This window comes from Hypanus sabinus, chromosome 13 (genome assembly GCF_030144855.1).
Source record: "Hypanus sabinus isolate sHypSab1 chromosome 13, sHypSab1.hap1, whole genome shotgun sequence".
Lineage (NCBI taxonomy): Eukaryota > Metazoa > Chordata > Chondrichthyes > Myliobatiformes > Dasyatidae > Hypanus > Hypanus sabinus.
Window position 1 is genome coordinate 72,834,319 of NC_082718.1, and position 22,587 is coordinate 72,856,905.

At 42.1% G+C, this 22,587-nt stretch overlaps 1 protein-coding gene across 1 annotated transcript in view; it reads right to left on the bottom strand.

The window, feature by feature from the left end:
- The window catches only part of LOC132403977 (unconventional myosin-XVIIIb-like), a gene marked incomplete at its 5' end in the record, with an annotated part of 415,128 nt that overhangs the window by 332,038 nt on the left and 60,503 nt on the right, over positions 1-22,587 (bottom strand). Inside the window, 3 exons of the mRNA XM_059987873.1 lie at positions 229-418; positions 5,714-5,804; positions 10,324-10,491. Coding sequence (XP_059843856.1) covers positions 229-418; positions 5,714-5,804; positions 10,324-10,491 — 449 coding nt within the window. The remainder of the gene's footprint in view (positions 1-228; positions 419-5,713; positions 5,805-10,323; positions 10,492-22,587) is intronic.

The window sequence follows — 22,587 nt, forward strand, 5'->3', positions numbered from 1 at the left end:
TCCCTCCCCCCTCCCAGCCACACCAGTCATAATATCCTACCAACACCTCAGAGCATCCCGCTGTCTACCGCACCTTGCTTCTGAAGTCTCAATGTTTAACCTGCTTATTTAAATTGTAGTTTTTTTCAAAGGATTTCAAATGGACGACTCATCAGACCACTAAAGGCCGGTGTTTCGAATTAACATCTCCCATGCCAAACACAAGATGCAGAGTAGTACTGAGATCACCTCCTTGTATCTCTCAAGCTGAGACACAAAGATATTCTCATGGAACAGCATCTGCAGCCTCTCTTGTGCATAGTTGTGACACAGTGTCTCAAATGTTGCCGCCCCGTCCTTTGCTTGGCCCAGATTCTGGAAGCCCGGAGTGTCCAACACCATGATTGATGTCAGTGACAAATTTTGGGAAGAAAATGACCTGTGGGATATGAAAAAAGAATGACTTCACAAACAAAAACTGCTCTCTATTGTGTTTTCAAGTGCCCAATATTCTTTTGGACTCTACATTCCGAATGAAGGCAATGCGGACTTGTCACTGGAAGAGGGAAAAGAAAATCAACCCATTCAGGAATACACTTTAGCTCCATTCTTCTTTCTTGCGCCTGTACAGAATTTAACAGACACTTAAAAAACTCGTAGATGGGCAAATATATGACAGAGAAATGGAGAGCTGTGTAGGAGGGAAGGCTAAGATTGATTTTAAAGAAGTTAAAAGGTTGGCATGACATCATGGGCTGAAAGGCCTGTACTGTGCTGTAATGTTCTATGTTACAGGAGATATCTAATAGAATTTCCACTGAGTGTATGCGTAGTCTTCTGCTGCTGTATCCCATCCACTTCAAGGTTCAAGATAATTGTGCATTCTGAGATGCTCTTCTGCATACCGCTGTTGTAATATGCGGTTATTTGAGTTTTTGTCACCTTCCTGGCTGCAACGTCTGACTATTCTTCTCTGATCTTTCTCATCAACAAGGCATTTTCACCCACAGATTTACCATTCAGGGGATGTTCGTTTTTGCACCGTTCTCTGTAGAGACTGTTCTGTGTGAAAATCCCAGGATATCAGCAGTTTCTGAGATACTCAGACTACCCTTCTGGCATCAACAATCATTCTGTGCTCAAATGCACTTGGATCACATTCCTTCCCCATTCTGATGTTCTGTCTGAACAACAGCTAAACCTCCTGACCACAGATGCATACTTTTATGCGTTGAGTTGCTGCCACATGACTGGCTGATTAGATATTTGCATTAACAAGCAGATGTACCTAATAAAGTAGCCATTGAGTGTATATACTAATTAGCTCACAAAAGGTTTTAGATTTAGGATTAACCTTTACATATAAAAGAAGAGACTTCCACAGCTCCACTAACCATTGTCTGAGGAACTGCTGCTTCTCTCTCACTAAGCTGTTTAGATTTCCCTTTAAGAAAGCATTCCCCATGTTCTGGATTTCTCTGTCAACCAAATAATATCTTTTTATATGTCCTATCAACACCTTTCAAAATCCTCTGCCAAACTAGGATTCCATGTTTTAACAACTTGTCAAAGGCTAGTTCTACTGCTTAAACCAGGCCTCTTTATGTTCTAGTCTCCACAGCAAGTGAAATAAGTGCTTGTAATTTTTTATACTGCCAATCCCCTTAACATCTTACAAACTTCAATCAAATCTCCTTCAAAATTCCATGGAGAAGTGCCCTAGTTTGTGTGATTTCCCCTGTTAAAATGTGCAGTGTGGTACTCCCTTCCAAGCCAATATCTCCACCCTAAGATCTGATGCTCAGAACTGCACAGCTACCCAAGTGGAATCTAACCAGAAAATCGATTGGTAATAACACGGTATCTGTTGCCTTGTATTCCATTTACATATTATGCTCCTTTTCTATTTTCCCATCAAAATTAAAATAATTTGACATTTTGCCTCATAGTACTCCATTTGCTAGGTCTTTCTTTATGAATTCAGATTAGTTTTATTTTCCACACATACATCAAACATACAGTGAAATGTGTCATTTGCATCAGATAAAATCAGTGAGGATTCTGCTGGGCACACCACAAGTGTCGCCATGTTTCTGGCGCCAAGATAGCAAGCTCACAACTCACTAACACTAAACATTATGTTTGGAAGATAAGAGGAAAACTGAAATACCCAGAGGAAACCTACGTGGTCATGGGGAGAACATAGATTCAGTGGCCACTTTATTAGGTATCTCCTGATAGGTACCTCTTGTTCCTAATATAGTGGCTACTGAAGGTATGTTCGTGATCTTCAGCTGTTATAGCCCATCCACTTCAGGGTTTTTAAAGAGCAAACATGAGGAAATCTGCAGATGCTGGAAATTCAAACAACAACACACTCAAAATGCTGGTGGAACACAGCAGGCCAGGCAGCATCTGTAGGGAGAAGCACTGTCGATGTTTCTCCCTATAGATGCTGCCTGGCCTGCTGTGTTCCACCAGCATTTTGTGTGTGTTGTCACGTCAGAGTTTGATGTGTTGTGCGTCCAGAGAAGCTCTTCTGCTCATCACAGTTCTAACACCTGGTTATTTGAGTTACTGTTGCCTTCCTGTCAGCTTGAACCAATCTGGCCATTCTCCTTTTACCTCTGTCATTAAAAAGGCATCTTTACCACAGAACTACCACTCACTGGATGTTTTCTGTTTTGTACATCATTGTCTGCAAACTCTAGAGACTGTTGTTGTTGAAAATTTCAGAAGAGCAGTAGTTTTTGAAATACTCAAACCACCTCATCTGGCACCAACAATTATTCCACGGTCAAAGTCATTTAGATCACATTTCTTCTGATGTTTGGTCACAAGAACATGTGAACCTCTTGACCATGTCTGCGTGCTTTTATGGCTGATGATTAGCTAATTATATATTTGCATTAATGTAGAGATGTAAAGTGGCCACTGAGTGTATATTCTTTTGCAGCTTCCTCCATATAACAATTACAGCATGGAAACCGGCCATCTCAGCCCTTCTAGACTGTGCCGAACGCTTACTCTCACCGACCTGCACTCAGCCCATAACCCTCCATTCCTTTCCTGTCCATATACCTATCCAATTTTTTTTAAATGATAAAATTTAACCTGCCTCTACCACTTCTACTGGAAGCTTGTTCCACACAGCTACCACTCTCTGAGTAAAGAAATTCCCCCTCATGTTACTCCTAAACTTTTGTCCCTTAACTCTCAACTCATGTCCTCTTCTTTGAATCTCCCCTACTCTCAATGGAAAAAGCCTGTCCACGTCAACTCTATCTATCCCCCTCATAATTTTAAATACCTCTATCAAGTCCCCCCTCAACCTTCTACACTCCAAAGAATAAAGACCTAACTTGTTCAACCTTTCTCTGTAACTTAGGTGCTGAAACCCAGGTAACATTCTAGTAAATCTCTTCTGTACTCTCTCTATTTTTTTTGACATCTTTCCTATAATTCAGTGACCAGAACTATACACAATACTCCAAATTTGGCCTTACCAGTGCCTTGTACAATTTTAACATTACATCCCAACTCCTATACTCAATGCTCTGATTTATGCCAAAAGCTTTTTCACCACCCTATCCACATGAGATTCCACCTTCAGGGAACTATGCACCATTATTCCTAGATCAATCCTTTCTACTGCATTCTTCAATGCCCTACCATTTACCATGTATGTCCTATTTGGATTAGTCCTACCAAAATGTAGCACCTCACACTATAAGCATTAAACTCCATCTGCCATCGTTCAGCCCACTCTTCTAACTGGCCTAAATCTCTCTGCAAGCTTTGAACACCTTCTTCATTATCCACAGCGCCACCTATCTTAGTATCATCTGTGTACTTACTAATCCAATTTTACCACCCCATCATCCAGATCATTAATGTATATGACAAACAACATTGGACCCAGTACAGATCCCTGAGGCACACTACTAGTCACTGGCCTCCAACATGACAAACAGTTATCTACCACTACTCTCTGGCATCTCCCATCCAACCACTGTTGAATCCATTTTACTACTTCAATATTAATACCTAATGATCGAACCTTCCTAACTAACCTTCCATGTGGAACCTTGTCAAACGACTTCCTCGTATTCTGTTCACAACTTTCTTTCCTACCTATCTTTCTGTCATCAGCAAATTGAATAACCATACTTTGATGCTGTGATCCAAGTCCATTTTCATTCAAGCTGAGGTCCCTGTATCCATTCAAGGGACACCACTCCTTACATGTTATCCATCAGACAGACTGTCTGTGCCTATTCTGTGATTCCTCTTAGACACCAATCATCTATCCATGCCAATATATACTCTCTTCACCAATCCTCTATCCATGCCAATATATACTCTCTTCACCAATCCTCTATCCATTCCAATATATACTCCCTTCACCAATCCTCTATCCATGCCAATATATACTCTCTTCACCAATCATCTATCCATGCCAGTATATACTCCCTTCACCAATCATCTATCCATGCCAATATATACTCTCTTCACCAATCATCTATCCATGCCAATATATACTCTCTTCACCAATCATCTATCCATGCCAGTATATACTCCCTTCACCAATCATCTATCCATGCCAATATATACTCTCTTCACCAATCATCTATCCATGCCAATATATACTCTCTTCACCAATCATCTATCCATGCCAATATATACTTCCTACACCAAACAACTATCCACACCAATGTTTATCTTCCTACATCATAATCTTTTATTTTTCCAATCCAATCTTATCAAATGCCTTCTGAAAGTTCACCTTTCTGCTTTATGTAGAGAGCATGTGACTTCAAGACAGAGTCAGAGTTGTGCAGCACAGAAAAAGGCCATTCAGGCCATTGTGTCCTTGGCAACCTCTTTGCTCATCTACACTAATTCCATTCACCTCCATTAGGACTGTACTATCAAAGTGCACTTATGTTACTATATGGTACCCCAAAGAAATTCACTTTGAACTTTGTATTTTCTTTGTCTTGCCTGTTTAAGCGTTGGTCTAAATGCCTCTTAATATTGTAATTATATCAAATTCCACCAGTTCCTCTAGCAGTATATTCCTGGTATCAATTACTCTCTGTCTAAAAAGCCATCCCCCTCAGATCCCCTTGAGAGCTCTTTTCTCTCACCTTTCAATTATGCCCCCTTGTTTTTGATATCCTTACCATGGGAAAAATATTATGACTACCCACCTTTTCTATGTCTCTCTTAATTTTATACACCTCTATCAGGTCACCCCTTAGCCTCCTTCACTCCAGGGACAAAAATTGCACCCAACTTGCCCAATCTCTCCCCATTACTAAAGCTATGAGAGTTCTGAACTAATCACTTCTTTCATATCCCCTTCCCATTGATGCTGTCATACATTTGGATTCTTAATTCTGCCTCCGTTCCCTGCATGTTCAAGAGCTACTTAAAGTGCCTCTATTGTATGTGTCAGCACCATGACTACCACTGTGGCTGTACATCCCAGGCACAGTCCACTCCCTGTAAAAAACAATGTCCAACCGCTCTTCATTCAGACTTTAAAGAACCCTAAAAAACTGGGCAAACATTTACTCACAATGCTTTGCCTGATGACTTTGAGTGTGTCTGACTGCACTGCTGTGACACGCTCCAGGGCAACTGACCTACACCTTCCTCCCTTTCTGAATAAAAGAGACATACGTGCTGTTTTCCAAACTTATGGGACCGTCCCCAAATCTGTCTTTACCTGTTGATGAGCATGATGATAATGGCAAAGAGCTCTTCATATAATCCAGCAGCCATTCCTTCCACGCACTCCAAACCAGTTAATCGAGGACCTAAAATTAGCAAAGGAAGACAGGTTTAATATCTTACATTCATTGTGGTGTAGTAGGCATATCCCTTACCACCATAAGACAGAGCAGAATTAGGCTATTTGGCCCATCAAGTCTGCTCCACCATTCAATCATGGCTAATTCTCTTTTCTCTCCTCAACCCCACTCCCCGGCCTTCTCCCCGTAACCTTTAATGTCATGGCCAACCAAGATCTGCCTTAAATACAGCCAACGAACTGTATTTCCACAGCTACCTGCAGCAACAAATTCCACAAATTCTCCATCCTCTGGTTAAAGAAATTTTCCACGCATGTTTTAAATGGGTACACCTCTATCCTGAGGCTGTGTCCTCTTGTTCTAGAATCCCCCACCATGGGAAACATCCTTTCTGCATCTACTTTGTCTAGGCCTTTCAACATTCCAAAGATTTCAATGAGATCTCTCTTCATCCTTATAAATTCCAACAAGTACAGACCCAGACCCATCAAATGTTCATTGTATGATAACCCTTTCATTCCCAGAATCATCTTTGTGAACCTCCTCTGAACTCTCACCAATGCCAGCACATCTTTTCTTAGATGAGGAGTCTAAAACTGTTCACAATATTCAAGGTGAGGCCTCACCAGTGCCTTATACAGCCTGAGCATCACATCCCTGCACTTGTATTCTACTGTGCTTTAGGTTCAAATCCCACTCATGGACTGAGTCTCATTCTTTGCCTTCCACAAACCTTCCAAGAAACAAATGATAGCAGTTCTTGTGATGCCAAACTATGACGTGAAACTTGCAGAAAATAAAACAGAGCTAAAAGCAAATCATAAACATGAGATTTTGTAGATGCTGGAAACCTTGAGCAACACGCACAAAATGTTGGCAGTACTCAGCAGGTCAGGCAGTATCTATGGAGAGGAATAAATAGTTGATGTTTTGGCCCTTAATCAAGCCACTGTTTAGTTATCTCCACTGATACTGCCTGACTTGCTGAGTTCCTCCAGAATTTTGTAAGCTGAAAGTAATCTGTTGCAGGATCATACACAAGATTCTGGTTCTGGTCACCAACCTACAAGGAAGATATCAATAAGACTGAAAGAGTGCAGAGAAAATTTACAAGAATGGTGCCAGGTCTTGAGGACCCAACTTGTAAGGACAGTTGAATAGGTTAGAACTTTATTCGCTACAGCAAAGGAAAATGAGGGAAGATATGATAGAAATATACAGAATTATGAGGTGTATACAGTAGATAGGGTAAATGTAAGCAGGCTTTTTGCACTGAAGTTGGATGAGACTACAACTAGACGTTGTGAGTTAAGGATGAAAGATGAAATGTTTGAGGGGAACTTGAGGAGGAACCTCTTCATTCAGAGTGGTGAGAGTGTGGACTAAACTGGCAGCACAAGTGGTGGATTCAGCATCAATTTCAACATTTAAGCGGAATTTGGATAGGCACATGGATGGGAGGGGTATGGGTATGGGTGGCCATGGTCCGGGTGCAGGTCGATGGGACTAGGTAGATTATTAGTTCAGCACAGACTAGATGGACCAAAAGGCCTGCTTCTGTGCTGTAGTGTTCTATGATTCTAAATGAACGGTCAATGCTTTATCTAAGACCCTTCACTTTTTCAGGAAATGTTGCTTCTCTTCGTCTGTGGTTGATGGATCCCTCTCTCGCATTTCCTTCCAACTCTTCCATTCCATGACCTGGATTAGTCCATTTCTACCGGACTAACTCCAGCCCTGGTAAACTCTTTCTTAAACTAGGGGATTACATTTTACACAGTGCCTGGATTGGCCTTGTATGCTGGACCACTGTAACGATATTACTCTAATTTTGAAATTCCAAACCACCTTCAAAAAGACCAACATCCCAATATGGTCTGTGAGACATCCAAGTAATTCACAGTGGGATGACAGTGAAGAGGGTGAAAGAGGGTTCTTGCTGCAGTAGTTGCTCTGACATTGCCCCTGCTTTCCAATAATAATTCACACGAGATTCTGCAGATGCTGGAACTATTGAGCAATGCACACAAAACACAAAGGAATTCAGCTGGTCACATAGCATCTATGGAAAGGTTGACATTTTGTGCTGAGGCTTCACAGCAGGACTAGAGAAGAAGTGGGTAGAAGGCAGAACATGAATGTAGGGGGAGGGGAAGGAGTAAGACCAGGTGAGGAAGAAGGTGTGTAGATGGAGGAGGGGGAGGAAGGAGTGAGAAGCTGGAAGGTTTTAGGTTGAACAGGTAAAGGCAGGAGAAGAAGAAATCTGATAGGAGAGGAGAGATTATTTTTCTTTGACCTTCAGGACCTGTATTCGGCAGCAGTCCAGATAGAAAACAAGTGATCATCACCCTCCTAAAGCATCACAATCCTTTTGCCTCCACTGACACTGCTTGACCACTGAGTTCTTCCAGCAATTTGGGAGGCGATATATGGAAGTGATAAAGGAAGGAATTAGTCATTTTCCACTGTAAGTGGAAATATTTCTTTTCCCTGCTGCCCCAGGACTGAAAATCAATATTAGCAGGGATGTGGTAAGAGAATAATGAGAGAAAGGATTCATTCCCAATTCTTTGATCTATGGACCATGATCATGTGATCAGAGAGCTCGTTAATTGCAACCTAACATGCTCATTTGCATACATCTCACATCAGGAGCTGCTCATTTGGATGCAGAGCTGGTCAGGCAGAGCAGCCTCACAGAAGCATCCTGTGTATGCTAATACCCTGCCAGGTCCATTTTACAGAGACTCGTTAAACTGAGGGCTCACCACATGCCTCTTTTGATGCATTACCAACCTCCCTTAGTTTATGCCATTTACCAGGTGTTGAGAACACTTGGCCACCACTCAGCTAGACCCCTGGATGACCGGTGCTATTCCCATGTTCTGCCAACATTACTGAACATTAAAGCAATCTAGATAATCAGCAACGAGTTTGACCACTAAAGCCACAATTGCAAAGGATAAACTCGTTGGTTTGTTCCAACATTGGTCTTTCAATGGAACTCAGGGCCAGAAAACAGCACTGAGTCTGTGGCCAGAGTATGACACAGGAGACCTAGGGCAGAGAGAGGATCATTGCCCTCTCTCAAAGATATGGATAAAACTCCTATTTGATCTGTGTTTCTGCAGAACACTGGCACCTTACTGCATTGCAGCATCGTAAATTGTCCATAGTGTGCAGCTAAGTGATGTTAATTGGATCTAGTGTGTAGGTTTGTGCTGTAGTTTGTCACTAGTGTGCAGGTGAGTTGTGTAAATTGTCCCTAGAGTAGAGGTAAGTCGTCCAACCGGTCCTCAGGTCATATGTGAGTGGTGCAAATTGCCACTAGTGTTGAGGTGAGCGGTGTAAATTGTCTCCAGTGTGTAAATTGTCCCCAGGATGTAAGTTATCCCTAGTGTAAATCGTCTCTAACTTGCAAGTCAGTAGTGTAAATTCTCCCTAGTGTTTTGTTGAGTTCTCCAGTATGTCCCCCAGGTCATATGTGAATGGTGTAAATTGTCCCCAATGTGTTGGTGAGTGATGTAAATTGTCCCTATTATTTAGGGGAGTGGTGTAAGTTGTCCCTAGTGTGTAGGTCAGTGGTGTAAATTGTCTCTAGTGTGCTGGTGAGTTGTGTAAGTTGTCCCTAATGGATAGGTGAGTTGTGTAATTTGTCTCTAGTGCGTAGGACAGTGGTGTAACTTGGCTCTAGTGTGTAGGTGAGTTGTGTAAATTGTCCCTAGTGTGTAGGTGAGTTATGCAAATTGTCTCTAGTATGTGGTAGAGTGGTGTAACTTGTCTCTAGTGAGCAGGTGAGTGCTGTTAATCCAGGGCCTGTTAATGAGAATTAGAGAAGAGTAAAATGGAATGAATGTAGGATTACTATAAATGGGGTCAACGGGGACTCATTGGGCTGAAGAGCCTGTATCTGTGCTTTATCTTCCTGTGACAAAGGGTGCATTAGGCTTTAAGTATAGAACATAGAACAGTACAGACCTTTTAGCCCATACTGTTGTGCCAATCTTTTAACCGACTAACCAATCTAACCTTGCCCTCACACGTAGCCCTCAATTTTAAGTTGACCTTTTACCCTACTCTAAGATCAATGGACCCCTTCCCTCTCATATAGCCTCCTTTTTTCTTTCATCTATATGTGCCTATCAGGGGCATTTACATGTCCCTAATGTATCTGGCGCTTAAACCAGCTACAGTTGTGGTAGAGGCAGGTATATTAAGGATATTTAAGGCATCAAGGGATCAGAGGGAAGAGAAGGCAAAAACAATTCAGCCAGAGGTTAATGAGGGTCTACACTGTCTAAAAGGACAGAGGGGCAGAAACCCTCACAACATTTAAACATTAATTGGATTCGCGTTGAACAGTGGGACCTACAGGCTTATCAACCAAGTGATGGAAGATGGAATTAGACTGAGTGGCTCTTTCTCAATGGGAACATTCTCCTCTGCTGTAAATTTTCTCCGATTCTATGAAGCGAACAGGCATAAAGTATAAAACTGGTTTGAACTAGCTGTGAATGAGATGTACCTGCTGCGTACTCTGCAGTGTCAGCTGAATTCAGCTTGCCAGTCACCTGTTGGATGACCTGCTTGAGATGATGTTTGAAGACAGCAGCCGTGAGCTCCTCCAGTTCACATCCAAGCACACTAGCTGCGTTCTGCGCCCACTCAAACTTCATAAATTGTTTCCTGCCAACTGAAAGAATTGAAAAATATAAGCAGGAGACTATTTTATAATTACCTCAGAACAGGATGACTCAGCACGATACAGATAGGTACAGTAACACAGTGGGTTTATTACTTGAGGACTGCACTCTAGAGCTTAGCATTTGCATCTTAACACAAATAATTGTATAAATCTGTATAAAATCTGAGTGTTAGGATTGATGACTGTGGAATTAGTGGGTTGTCTTTCTGAAGAGAAAGGAAATTTTAAATACCTACCTGGTCTAGCCACAAGTCCAGCTTTAGTCTGCACTAATAGAGAAGCCCCTTCCTCATGGCTCCTACAAGCGTGACCACAGGTGCTGTCTGATCCATTCTCCTGGATCACTGGGGTTTCTCCCAAAAGCTCTGGTTTCCTCCCACATCCCAAAGACTAAGTTGTCCTGCACAGGATGTAGATGAGTGAAGGGAATGTGAGGTAATACAAGGGGACGAGAAAAGGATTGATGGAAATGGCGGGTGTGATCAAGGGAAGGAAGCAGGAGGATCGTTCATGTTCCTTGCAGACTATGTTTTCCAGGTGGACTCTCCATGCAGGGCAGGGCATGCATTAAATGGACTGATTTCGAGACATGCCCCATCCTCAGAGTTGATGGGCTGCTGAACGCACTTCTATATTTTATGATTCTATGAATACGGTTGACCCTAACTAGTGAAATGGCGTCCTGTCTCATTAGGGATGGAAAATCAATGCTGGCCTTTATAGCAATATATTGATATTGGTTTTGGTTTATTATTGTCACATATACAATGAAAAGCTTATCTTGTGTACTGTTCATACTGATCAGATCATTACACGGTGCATTGAGGTAGAACACGGTAGAACAGTAACAATGCAGAATAAAGTGTAACAGTTACAGAGAAAGTGCAGTGCAGGTAGACAATAAAGTGTAAAATCATAACTAGGTAGATTGTGAGGCCAAGAATCTATTTTATCATACAAGAGGTCCATTGAAGAGTCAGATAACAATGGGATAGAAGCTGTTATTGAGCCTGGTGCTACGTGCATTCAGGCTTTTGTGTCTTTTACTCGATGGGTGAGGGGAGGGGAGAGAGAGTATAAGTGGAGTGGAGTTTCCAATTGTGCTGTCTATGTTACTGAAGTGGTAAAGAGAATATACAGATTCTATAGAGGGTAGGCTGCTTCCCATGATGAGCTGAACTGTGTCTACATCCAATCAGCAAATTAAATAATGTATTCAGCTCCCAAATCCAAAATAGTCACATCCACCTCTATTTAATTGAGACATAACAAATATCCAAAATCCATGAACTAAAGACGATGGAAATCTGAAATAAGAACAGAAAGTAGTGAAATACTCAGCAGACCAGACAGCATCTGCAGAGAGAGAATCAACATGAGCATATCAGGTTAGTTTTAATCTCTGTACAAATATGGGTTATCTAAAACCCCGTTTTGAGTTGGATAAAGGCAGATTTGCTGTTTCTTTTATAAAAATTGCAACTTTATTGCACTAGCTGGCACCTGATGCACTTGCCCACTGCATGAGAGTGCTGAAGGGGCTCCCTTGTTGTTGATGGACAGGAATTTCCAGGATTTAGAAATATGAAAGATGAAAAGAGTAACACAGACAAAATATTGGAGGAACTCAGCTGGTCAGGCATGTATGGAGAGGAATAAACAGTTGGTCGTTTCAGGTTGAGAAACTTCAAGGAATTGAGGGTTACAGGAAACTGGTATCAGAAGAGGAGTTAAGGCCAGCAAAGATCGGCCATGATTGTACTACACGACCACCTGTGTGAAATAGTCTGCATCTTTGAGAATACACCAACTATGCCCAAACTAAAAGCTGTGATGGACCAGAAGATTCATAGTCTACTGAGCTCTATATCTGTGGCATTCGATCGGTGATCTGAAACTATACAAGAAATCTAGGTACAACCTACGGGAGGCTATTTTAAGGATGTAAAAAGAATTCTGATTGGGGTTAGAGAGGAATCGGATGCACATCAGCTCTGGCAGGGTTTGCAGGCCATTACTTCCTACAAGGCAAAACCTAACATCATGATTGGCAGTGATGCTTCACTCCCCAATGAGCTGAATGTCTTTTATGCACATCTTGAAAGGGAGAACTACAGCCTTGTGAATCCCTGCAGCATCTGGTGAACGTGTGATCTCTGTCTCAGAAACTGGTCAGAAGGATCAGAACATCTTTCAAGAAGGTAAACCCTTCCAAGGCATCAGGCCCTGATGGTGTACCTGGTGGGACTCCAAAAACCTGTGAAACTAGTGAGAGTGCTCAAGAACATCTTCAATCTCTCACTGCTGCAATCAATGATTCTGGTGGACATGGGCATCATAGGTTGTGGAGGAGACTTTTATGATCGATATAAACGGAGTGGTTACAAGAGTGTGGTGTCCTCTGCTGAGGACCCATTTCCTGACAACTCAAAGACATATGCAAGTCAGGAAGCCCAGAAAATGGCCTCCATCACCCTGGATGAATGCAGCACCAACAGTTCCTAAGAATTCTCACTTCCTCAGAAAAGCTCCAGCATCGTGAAAGACCCTGTCCATGCCAGACGTTCCTCTTCTCCTCTCTTCCATCAGGCAGAAGATACAAAAGTCAGCAAACACGTCCCACCAGGCTCAAGGACAACTTCTAACCTACTTTTATAAGTCTATGAAACAGTTTCCTGCTACAATAACCTGGACTCAGAATCAGAATCAGGTTTAATATCATCGGCATGTCGTGAAATTTGTTATTTTGCAGCAGCAGTACGTTGCAATACATAATAATAAAAAACCATAAATTACAATTTAAAAAAAATACATATAAACAATAAATCAAATAAGTAGAGCAAAAAGAGAGGAACAAATAGTGTGTTAGTGTACATGTTCCTTGTCTATTCAGAAATCTAATGGTTTAGGAAAGAAGCTGAAATGTTGAGTGTGTGTGTTCAGGCTCCTGTATCTCCTCCATGCTGAAAGCAAGGAAAAAAGGGTATGTCCTGGGTGATGAAGAACACAGTACTCAAAGTGGTGTTTGACCAAGGTCTTATATAGCTGTAATATTACCTCATGGCTCTTTAACGCAGTCCCATGGTTGATGAAGGCCAACACACCATACACCTTCTTAACAACATTGTCAACCTGCTTAGCAGCTTTGAGTGTTTTATGGACACAGACCTCAAGATCTCACTGATCCTCCACACTTAACATTAATTTTTTGATTAGTTAGGGTGTCAAAGGTGTCAGCGAGAAGGCAGAAGAATGAGGTTGAGAGGGACAATAAATCAGCCATGATGGAATGGCAGAAAAAACTCAATGGGCTGAATGGCTTAATTCTGCTCCTAGGAATGTTTTATGATCTTATGGTCAATCATACCACTCATCCCTGCTCTAGTGTTACAAGATGATCCTAACCACAACCAGTTTCCAGAATTTAGACGCTCTAACTCTCCAGAGTATGGACAGCTGGTGTTGTCCCTTTAAGGATTCAGGATGGTCCCACTAATTGACAATCATGTTTTGGGCGCCAGGAATCGAGTATTTAAAGAGCACCTCAACTGAGGTTCAGTGCTCAATAGTAAGTCCTGCTAGTGATTTCCACTGGCATTTGTTTTGTGTTCAGTACTTGATCCAGTTTGACACCTTGTCTTGATCCTAGCTCCAGATACTCCAACATTTGGGTCCAAACCATCCTGGTCAAGAACAGCTGCCCCACCCTCTGTGCATCTGACCCATCCTCTGCTCCTCAAAGTGATGATGGGTTTAAAGTGAACAATCCAGTTATTGGTAGAATTTTTCATGATGGGCAACACCGTTGTCACATTTGTTCATTCTCTCATTTACTTGTTTCATGTTCCTGGCTGACTTTACCAATCTGTTTTTGCCTTCTGTCTCTTGTTGCTGCCACCTACCTGACTGTACGGCTGAAGTGACTAATAACCACAGCAAATCCCAATAGCACGTTGCAGCTTCTCTCCCTACCTCCCTCCCGGAAACAGGCAAGAAATGCCACTGCTCTCTTTACAACATTTAAAACAGCTAAGGTATCACAGCAGCTCTGTCAGCATAAATTGTCTCAGTGCCTGGTTTATTAAGTTCAAAGCACAGCTGTGGCTAGATTGTAATGCAAGTCATCCAGACAGCAGGCAGTCAAGTGGAACAGTGATCCAACAAAACAAAGACAGGGGCCAATGGAGAACAACACCAATAATACCAATGCAATTGCTGTGATCACAAATGCAATTTACTCCACTTTCTCCCTCTGACACAGGTCACCTAATGGATTTTAAACCATATTTCACAGAGGCCCTGAAATGCTGCATTACACACTAATGTAAAGTTGCTCTGACTGGGAGATTGCATACTCCAACATAGCAAATTGACTCCTTTTTTCCACTTCAGAAGGACAAGTGCAGTGACTTAGTGGATATGTGCTCTACCCAGAGAGATCACAGGTCAACAGAAGAAAGGCAGCAATCTCTAAAGAACATTCTCTAAATAAAAATGCCTGTTTGAGCAGTGTCCAGACATCTATGACACGCTCAGGGCATTAAGAGCCCACCTGAAAAAAAAACACCAAATAAGATGTACTAAATGCAAAAAGGTAGGCAAACTTCACTTGATTGCATGCCGCTCTGGGAAGTGTGAGGGTGCCAACCAGTGGATAAGCCTTTCCAGTGTGAGATATGCAAGGTCTCCTTCAAGACCAAGAGCAGTTTGGGATAACACAAGAGACACTGCCACCCGGAGGTTAGGAACGTTAAACAAGGGGAAGAGATCCTCGTCAAGAAGAAACCAGGAAGGAAGGAGATCTGGACAGAAAAGTCAGCCTATTGGTGGAAATAGAAGAGAGGTTCAGGGGGATGAGAGTCATCAACCTGGAGACTGGCAAAACCTGAACAACTAAAACGAATAAGCAAATCTCAGATAAACGTAGACACTTGGAGAAAAAGAAGCTAAAGGAAGTTAGTCAGGCTGCAGCTCAACTGTCGGAAGAACACAATAAAGAGATTTCAGAGCCAGCGGACTCTTCTTTGAAAGTTAAATCAAAAAACATCATGAAGGGCGATCCCAGTAGGATCCCACATGACATCGTGGAGGGACTTGAAGTGGAAAACCTGATAAGTGACAGGAGGAGTAACGCCAGCTTCACAACCGGGATCAGTCTGATCAAACAGATCTCCATGAGCCTGGTTAAGAGATTTGTGAAATCTCATTGCACGAGACAAAGGGACCTGAGGACAAACAATGTACTACTCAGACTGAATACAGGTAATGCACAAAGAATGACTCAGAAGAAAAACATATATAAAGCGTACCAACTGCTGTATGAGAAGGATCGTAAGACACTGGCTAGGCAGATAATGGGGGCACCCGGCCTTAGCCAATGTCTCTTGAATAAAGAAACTGTCTTCCGGAGCTTCAGTGAGAGACTCGGGACCGCCAACAATAGGGCGGACCTGAGTAAGCTCGAGAAGTATTCCGGTAAAATGGATGAGTGTAACCTACTTAGGAAAATCGAATTAGAGAAAGTAAAGTCGGCTCTAATGGCAATCAAGGAGGACAGTGCCCCAGGCCCCGATGGCCTAACAAAAAAGAACATCCCATCCATCTTGGATGAAAATACAGAAACCCTGTCTAGACTTCTTTCACTTTGGTAGCATTCCAGAGTGTTTGAAAAGGAGCTGGACAGTGTTAATTCCTAAAATGGATGACCCCGACCAGTTAAGAAGTTTGGACAACTTGAGACCAGTAACAATTGGTCCAATGCTCTTAAGGGTGTTCACCAAGGTGGTTCCAAAATGCCTTGGTAAGTCCATTAGCATAAACCCTAGTCAGAGTTTATGCAGAACACACAGGGATGCAATGAGAATATAACAATCTTGGAAAACATCATCAGGGGATTCAAGAGAAGGAATAAGGATGTAGCAGTATTGTTTGTGGACCTGGCCAAGGCATTCAATTCTATTGGCCACAAGCTTATTCTGAAGGTATTACAAAGGATGGGTACTCCGAGACTGTTTACAGACCTTATTATGGATCTGTAAAATAATACGTCAACCATCGTAGAATTGGCCTGTGGTAAGATGGAGAAAATCAACATCAAGAGAGGAGTGAAATAAGATTATCCCCTCTCGCCCATTCTGTTTAACATCGCAATGGAGTTGATGTTATCAGAGCAGAGGAAAGATCTCGATGTACCACACTCGCCTTCGTGGATGACATTGCCATTGTCAGTGACTCCACGAGGGAATGAAAAAAAAATTGAAATTCTAGTTTCATTCTGTAGATCTACCAGGCTGGAGGTAAATTTGAAGAAGACTAAGGGATTGCACTTCATCTGGACCAGGAAGACCTTCTACAACATGAAGAGAGCATGGAACTTCAGTTGGGAAGTAATATCCTATATTTTCCCTCCCCCCCTCCAAGGGAACATCAAGAAGTATCTGGGAGTGTGTGTAGATCCATGGTGTGGCATTTCAAGTGATAATTGGAATGCAAACCTGGAGGGATGGTTCAACAGCTTAAAACAAGCTAAATTAAAACCCACCCAGAAAGTCAAACTATTCAAAACCTTCCTCATCCCAAGAGTGTATTTCCATTTAACCCTTACTGAGACTTCACAAAACATTCTGAAAGTACTTAACTGATTAATCAGGAGAACCCCTAAGAAAATCCTCCATCTTCCCCAGGATCCAACAGACAGAATCTTATATTCCAGAAGTAAGGATTGCGGTCTTTGCTTGACTAAATTGGAATTACAAATTCCAACCACCATAATCAGGAGGAGACAGGCAGTAGAGAGATTGGAGGACACCATCATAAAACACTCTTTAGAGATGGCCAGAAAGAGAACCAGGAAGTGGTAGGAAGATTAATGAATCTGGAGGTATTAAAGGAGGTGATAGGGGAGAATAGGGTCCCAGAAGAGGAAACAATGGCAGCTGATAAGTTGGATAACATACTGGAAGAAATCGTGATCGAATTGGGCATGGTGGAAAATGAAACAGCAGGATTCAACATAGATTGGAGGTCAAGGGAGTTTGAGAAGTAGGCCCAATTAAAATATCGGGGATCGGGGATTAAGAACTTCAAAAATGATAAGGTTTCCAACTGTTGGATGGCCAGACATCAGGATGGAAAGACCACCAAGTTATAAATGCTGTCCTCCTGAAGTGTGGCCAATACGCAACAAGTTGCACTAGAAATAAAGGTAGGACAGATGTAGTGTGATCCCACAGGAGATGCGGGTTGACGAATGAGACCTTGTCACACAACTCCAGTAGGTGTCTGGTGGTTAGGAACTCTAGAATTGGTAGGCACAATAAGATAGTCGCTCTGCTAAAATCTCAGGCTACAGAATACGGACAGGAGGTGTTAATCAAGCCTCACATGAGGGATGAAAACAACACCCTATGGCTTCCACGTAGTGTAAGAATGGAAAGGTGGAGGTGGTCATGTCATGGTAAGATTCAAAGATAACGACGAAGCCATCCAGAATGCCTACGGTGAGAAGAGGGCCAAGTACCAACATGTGACGAGACAGATTTTGGAGTTGGTCGGCACCTAGTCGACAGTTTCTTTGAGTCCGTGGTAGGAGCCAGAGGTCTATGGCCCAAAGAGAATAACAATGTAATGAATTTCCTGGGCATAAGCAATTTCAAATCATTTGCCAAAAACATTCGTAGCCTGACCATCCTGCTAACAATAGACTTCCTACAGTTATTTATGGACTTCTAATCGGACAAGACCCAGGCCAAACCAACAGGCCTGACGCCCACTCACCTGGAAGTACTAGTGAATGCTGCATGCTAAACAGTGAAAAGAGCATGTAATCTTTACTCAGAAGATATGTTATTAAACTAGCCAAATGCCTTGTCATCTAATTAGTGACGCGCTTGAATGGATGAATGAGATATCCACTGTCCCTAACTACTATCCAGTGAAACCACAGTCAAGGGAACGGGCTTGGCAGAATCAGTAGGGAAAGAAGACCCTGGTGAGTTTGACTCTAGTCTGGCATTGTGAAGATGATACAGTAATAACGGAATGGTGGCTAAATTTATCGATGATACAAAGATGGGTGGAGAAGCGGGTACAGTTGTGGAAACTAAGAGCCTGCAGGGAGGCTTAGTGGACTTAGAGGTTTTGGGGAATGGGCAAAGAAGTGGCAAATGAAATACAATGTTGGAAAGTGTATGGTCATGCACTTTGATGGAAGAAATAAATGGGCAGAGTATTATTTAGATGGAGAGAGAATTCAAAATTGAGGAATGGGAAAGGTGTAGTAACACTTATAGGGGTGTATTATAGACCACCTAATGGGGACCGAGATTTGTAGGAGGTAGCAATTTGAGAATTTGCAAGGAGGTAGCAGATACTTGTAATTAGGTTGTGATTGTGGGAGATTTTAATTTTCCACACATAGACTGGGAAGCCCATACTATAAAAGGGATGGAAGGTTTGGAGTTTGTAAAGTGTGTGCAGGATAGTTTTTTGCAGCAATACATACAGGAACCTACTAGAGAAGGGGCAGTGTTGAATATTCTGTTAGGGAATGAAATAGGTCAGGTGACGGAGGTATGTGTTGGGGAGCACTTTGGGTCCAGTGATCACAATGCCATTAGTTTCAATATAATTATGGAGAAGGATAGGACTGGACCCAGGGTTGAGATTTTTGATTGGAGAAAGGCTAACTTTGAGGAGATGCAAAACGATTTAGAAGGAGTGGATTGGAACAATTTATTTTATGGGAAGGATGTGATAGAGAAATGGAGGTCATTTAAAGGTGAAAGTTTGAGGGTACAGAATCTTTATGTTCCTGTTAGATTGAAAGGAAAAGTTAAAAGTTTGAGAGAGCCATGGTTTTCAAGGGATATTGCAAACTTGGTTAGGAAAAAGAGAGATATCTACAATAAATATAGGCAGCATGGAGTAAATGAGGTGCTTGAGGAATATAAAGAATGTAAAAAGAATCCTAAGAAAGAAATTAGAAAAGCTAAAAGAAGTTATGAGGTTGCTTTGGCAAGTAAGGTGAAAATAAATCTGAAAGGTTTCTACAGTTATATTAATAGCAAAAGGAGAGTGAGGGATAAAAATGGTCCCTTAGAGAATCAGAGTGGAGAGCCATGTGCGGAGCCGAAAGAGATGGGGGAGATTTTGAACAATTTCTTTTCTTCGGTATTCACTAAGGAGAAGGATATTGAATTGGGTAAGGTAAGGGAAACAAGTAGGGAAGTTATAGAAACTATAACGATTAAAGAGAAGGAAGTACTGGCGCTTTTAAGGAATATAAAAGTGGATAAATCTCTGGATCCTGACAGGATATTCCCTAGGAACTTGAGGGAGGTTAGTGTAGAAATAGTAGGGGCTCTGACAGAAATATTCCAAATCCCATTGGAAACGGGGATGGTGCCAGAGGATTGGTATATTGCTCATGTTGTTCCATTGTTTGAAAAGGGTTCTAAGATTAAACCTAGCAATTATAGGCCTGTCAGTTTGACGTCAGTGGTGGGTAAATTAATGGAAAGTATTCTTAGAGATGGTATATATAATTATCTGGATAGACAGGGTCTGATTAGGAACAGTCAACACGGATTTGTGCGTGGTAGGTCATGTTTGACAAACCTTACTGAATTTTTTGAAGAGGTTACGAGGAAAGTTGACAAGGGTAAAGCAGTGGATGTTGTCTATATGGACTTCAGTAAGGCCTTTGACAAGGTTCCGCACGGAAGGTTAGGAAGCTTCAATCGTTAGGTATTAATATTGAAATAGTAAAATGGATTCAACAGTGGCTGGATGGGAGATGCCAGAAAGTAGTGGTGGATAACTGTTTGTCAGGTTGGAGGCTAGTGACTAGTGGTGTGCCTCAGGGATCTGTACTGGGTCCAATGTTGTTTGTCATATATGTTAATGATCTGGATGATGGGGTGGTAAATTGGATTAGTAAGTATGCAGATGATACTAAGGTAGGTGGTGTTGTGGATATTGAAGTAGGTTTTCAAAGTTTGCAGAGAGATTTAGGCCAGTTAGAAGAGTGGGCTGAACGATGGCAGATGGAGTTTAACGCTGATAAGTATGAGGTGCTACATTTTGGTAGGAATAATCCAAATAGGACATACATGGTAAATGGTAGGGCATTGAAGAATGCAGTAGAAAAGATTGATCTAGGAATATTGGTGCATAGTTCCCTGAAGGTGGAATCTCATGTGGATAGGGTGATGAAGAAAGCTTTTGGTATAAATCAGAGCATTGAGTATAGGAGTTGGGATGTAATGTTAAAATTGTACAAGGCACTGGTAAGGCCAAATTTGGAGTATTGTGTACAGTTCTGGTCACTGAATTATAGGAAAGATGTCAAAAAAAATAGAGAGAGTACAGAAGAGATTTACTAGAATGTTACCTGGGTTTCAGCACCTAAGTTACAGAGAAAGGTTGAACAAGTTAGGTCTTTATTCTTTGGAGCGTAGAAAGTTGAGGGGGGACTTGATAGAGTTATTTAAAATTATGAGGGGGATAGATAGAGTTGACGTGGATAGGCTTTTTCCATTGAGGGGAGATTCAAAGAAGAGGACATGAGTTGAGAGTTAGAGGGCAAAAATTTAAGGGTAACATGAGAGGGAATTTCTTTACACAGAGTGTGGTAGCTGTGTGGAATGAGCTTCCAGTAGAAGTGGTAGAGGCAGGTTCGGTATTGTCATTTGAAGTAAAATTGGATAGGTATTTGGACAGGAAAGGAATGGAGGGTTATGGGCTGAGTGCGGGTCAGTGGGACTAGGTGAGAGTAAGCGTTTGGCACAGACTAAAAGGACCGAGATGGCCTGTTTCCCTGCTGTAATTGTTATATAGTTATATGGTTATAAAATGCAGAGATGCAAAGGGACTTTGGAGCCCTTGTGCAGGATACCCTAAAGGTTAACCTCCAGGATGAGTCGGTTGTGAAGAAGGCGAATGCAATGTTGGCATTCATTTCTAGAGGTATAGAAGATATGAGCAGGGATGTGATGGTGAGGCTCTGTAAGGCATTCGTGAGACCACGCTTGGAATATTGTGTGTAGTTTTGGGCTCCTTATTTTACAAGGGATATACTAACATCGGAGAGGGTTCAGAAAAGATTCATGAGAATAATTCCAGGAATGAAAGGGTTACCTATGAGGAATGTCTGGCAGCTCTTGGGCTGTATTCCCTGGAGTTCAGGAGAATGAGGGGGATCTCGTAGAAACATTTTGAATGTTAAAAGGCCTGAACAGATTAGATATGGCAAAATTATTTCCCATGGTTGGGAATTCTAAGACAAGAGGACACGACTTCAGTATTGAAGGATGTCCATTTAGAATTGAAATGCAGAGAATACTTTAGTCAGAGGGTAGTAAATCTGTGGAATTTGTTGCCATGAGCAATCTGAACGACTGCGCAAGCGTGTGGAGGTCAGCCAGTGAGAACAGTGGGAAGTGTTTAAAAGTGAGCAGAGTTGAAAAGATGATGGTTATTTCTTCAGCAGTTTGAATAAGGCACAACTGCACAAGCGCGTGGAGGTCGGCCTGTAAGAACAGCGGGAAAAGTTTAAAAGGAAGACAGATTTTACAGAGCGGGTGTTGGAGGAGTGTGTGACGGAATAGAGGGAGACAGAGTAGGAAGGGTTTGACAATAAAGGGTTGAGGGTAGGTTATCTGTTTAAAATAAAGACGGAAAGTATGTGTGTGAGGCCGGTTTTCTGTGCTCGGTGTCAGATGTGGGAGGTCCTGGAGACTCCCAGCCTCCCGGACAACCACATCTGCACCAGATACATTGAGCTGCAGCTCCTTAGAGACTGCGTTAGGGAACTGGAGCTGCAGCTTGATGACCTTCATGGTAGGAGTGTGGAATGAGCAGCCAGATGAAGTTGTAAGTGCAGGCTCACTTTTAACATTTAAGAAAAACTAGGACAGGTACATGGATGAGAGGTGTATGGAGGGATATGGACCAGGCACAGGTCAGTGGAACTAGGCAGAAAAATGGTTCAGCACAGCCAAGAAGGGCCAAAAGGCCTGTTTCTGTGCTGTAATGTTCTATGGTTCTATGGTCCTATGGTCAAGGAGAGTGAGGAGGTGATAG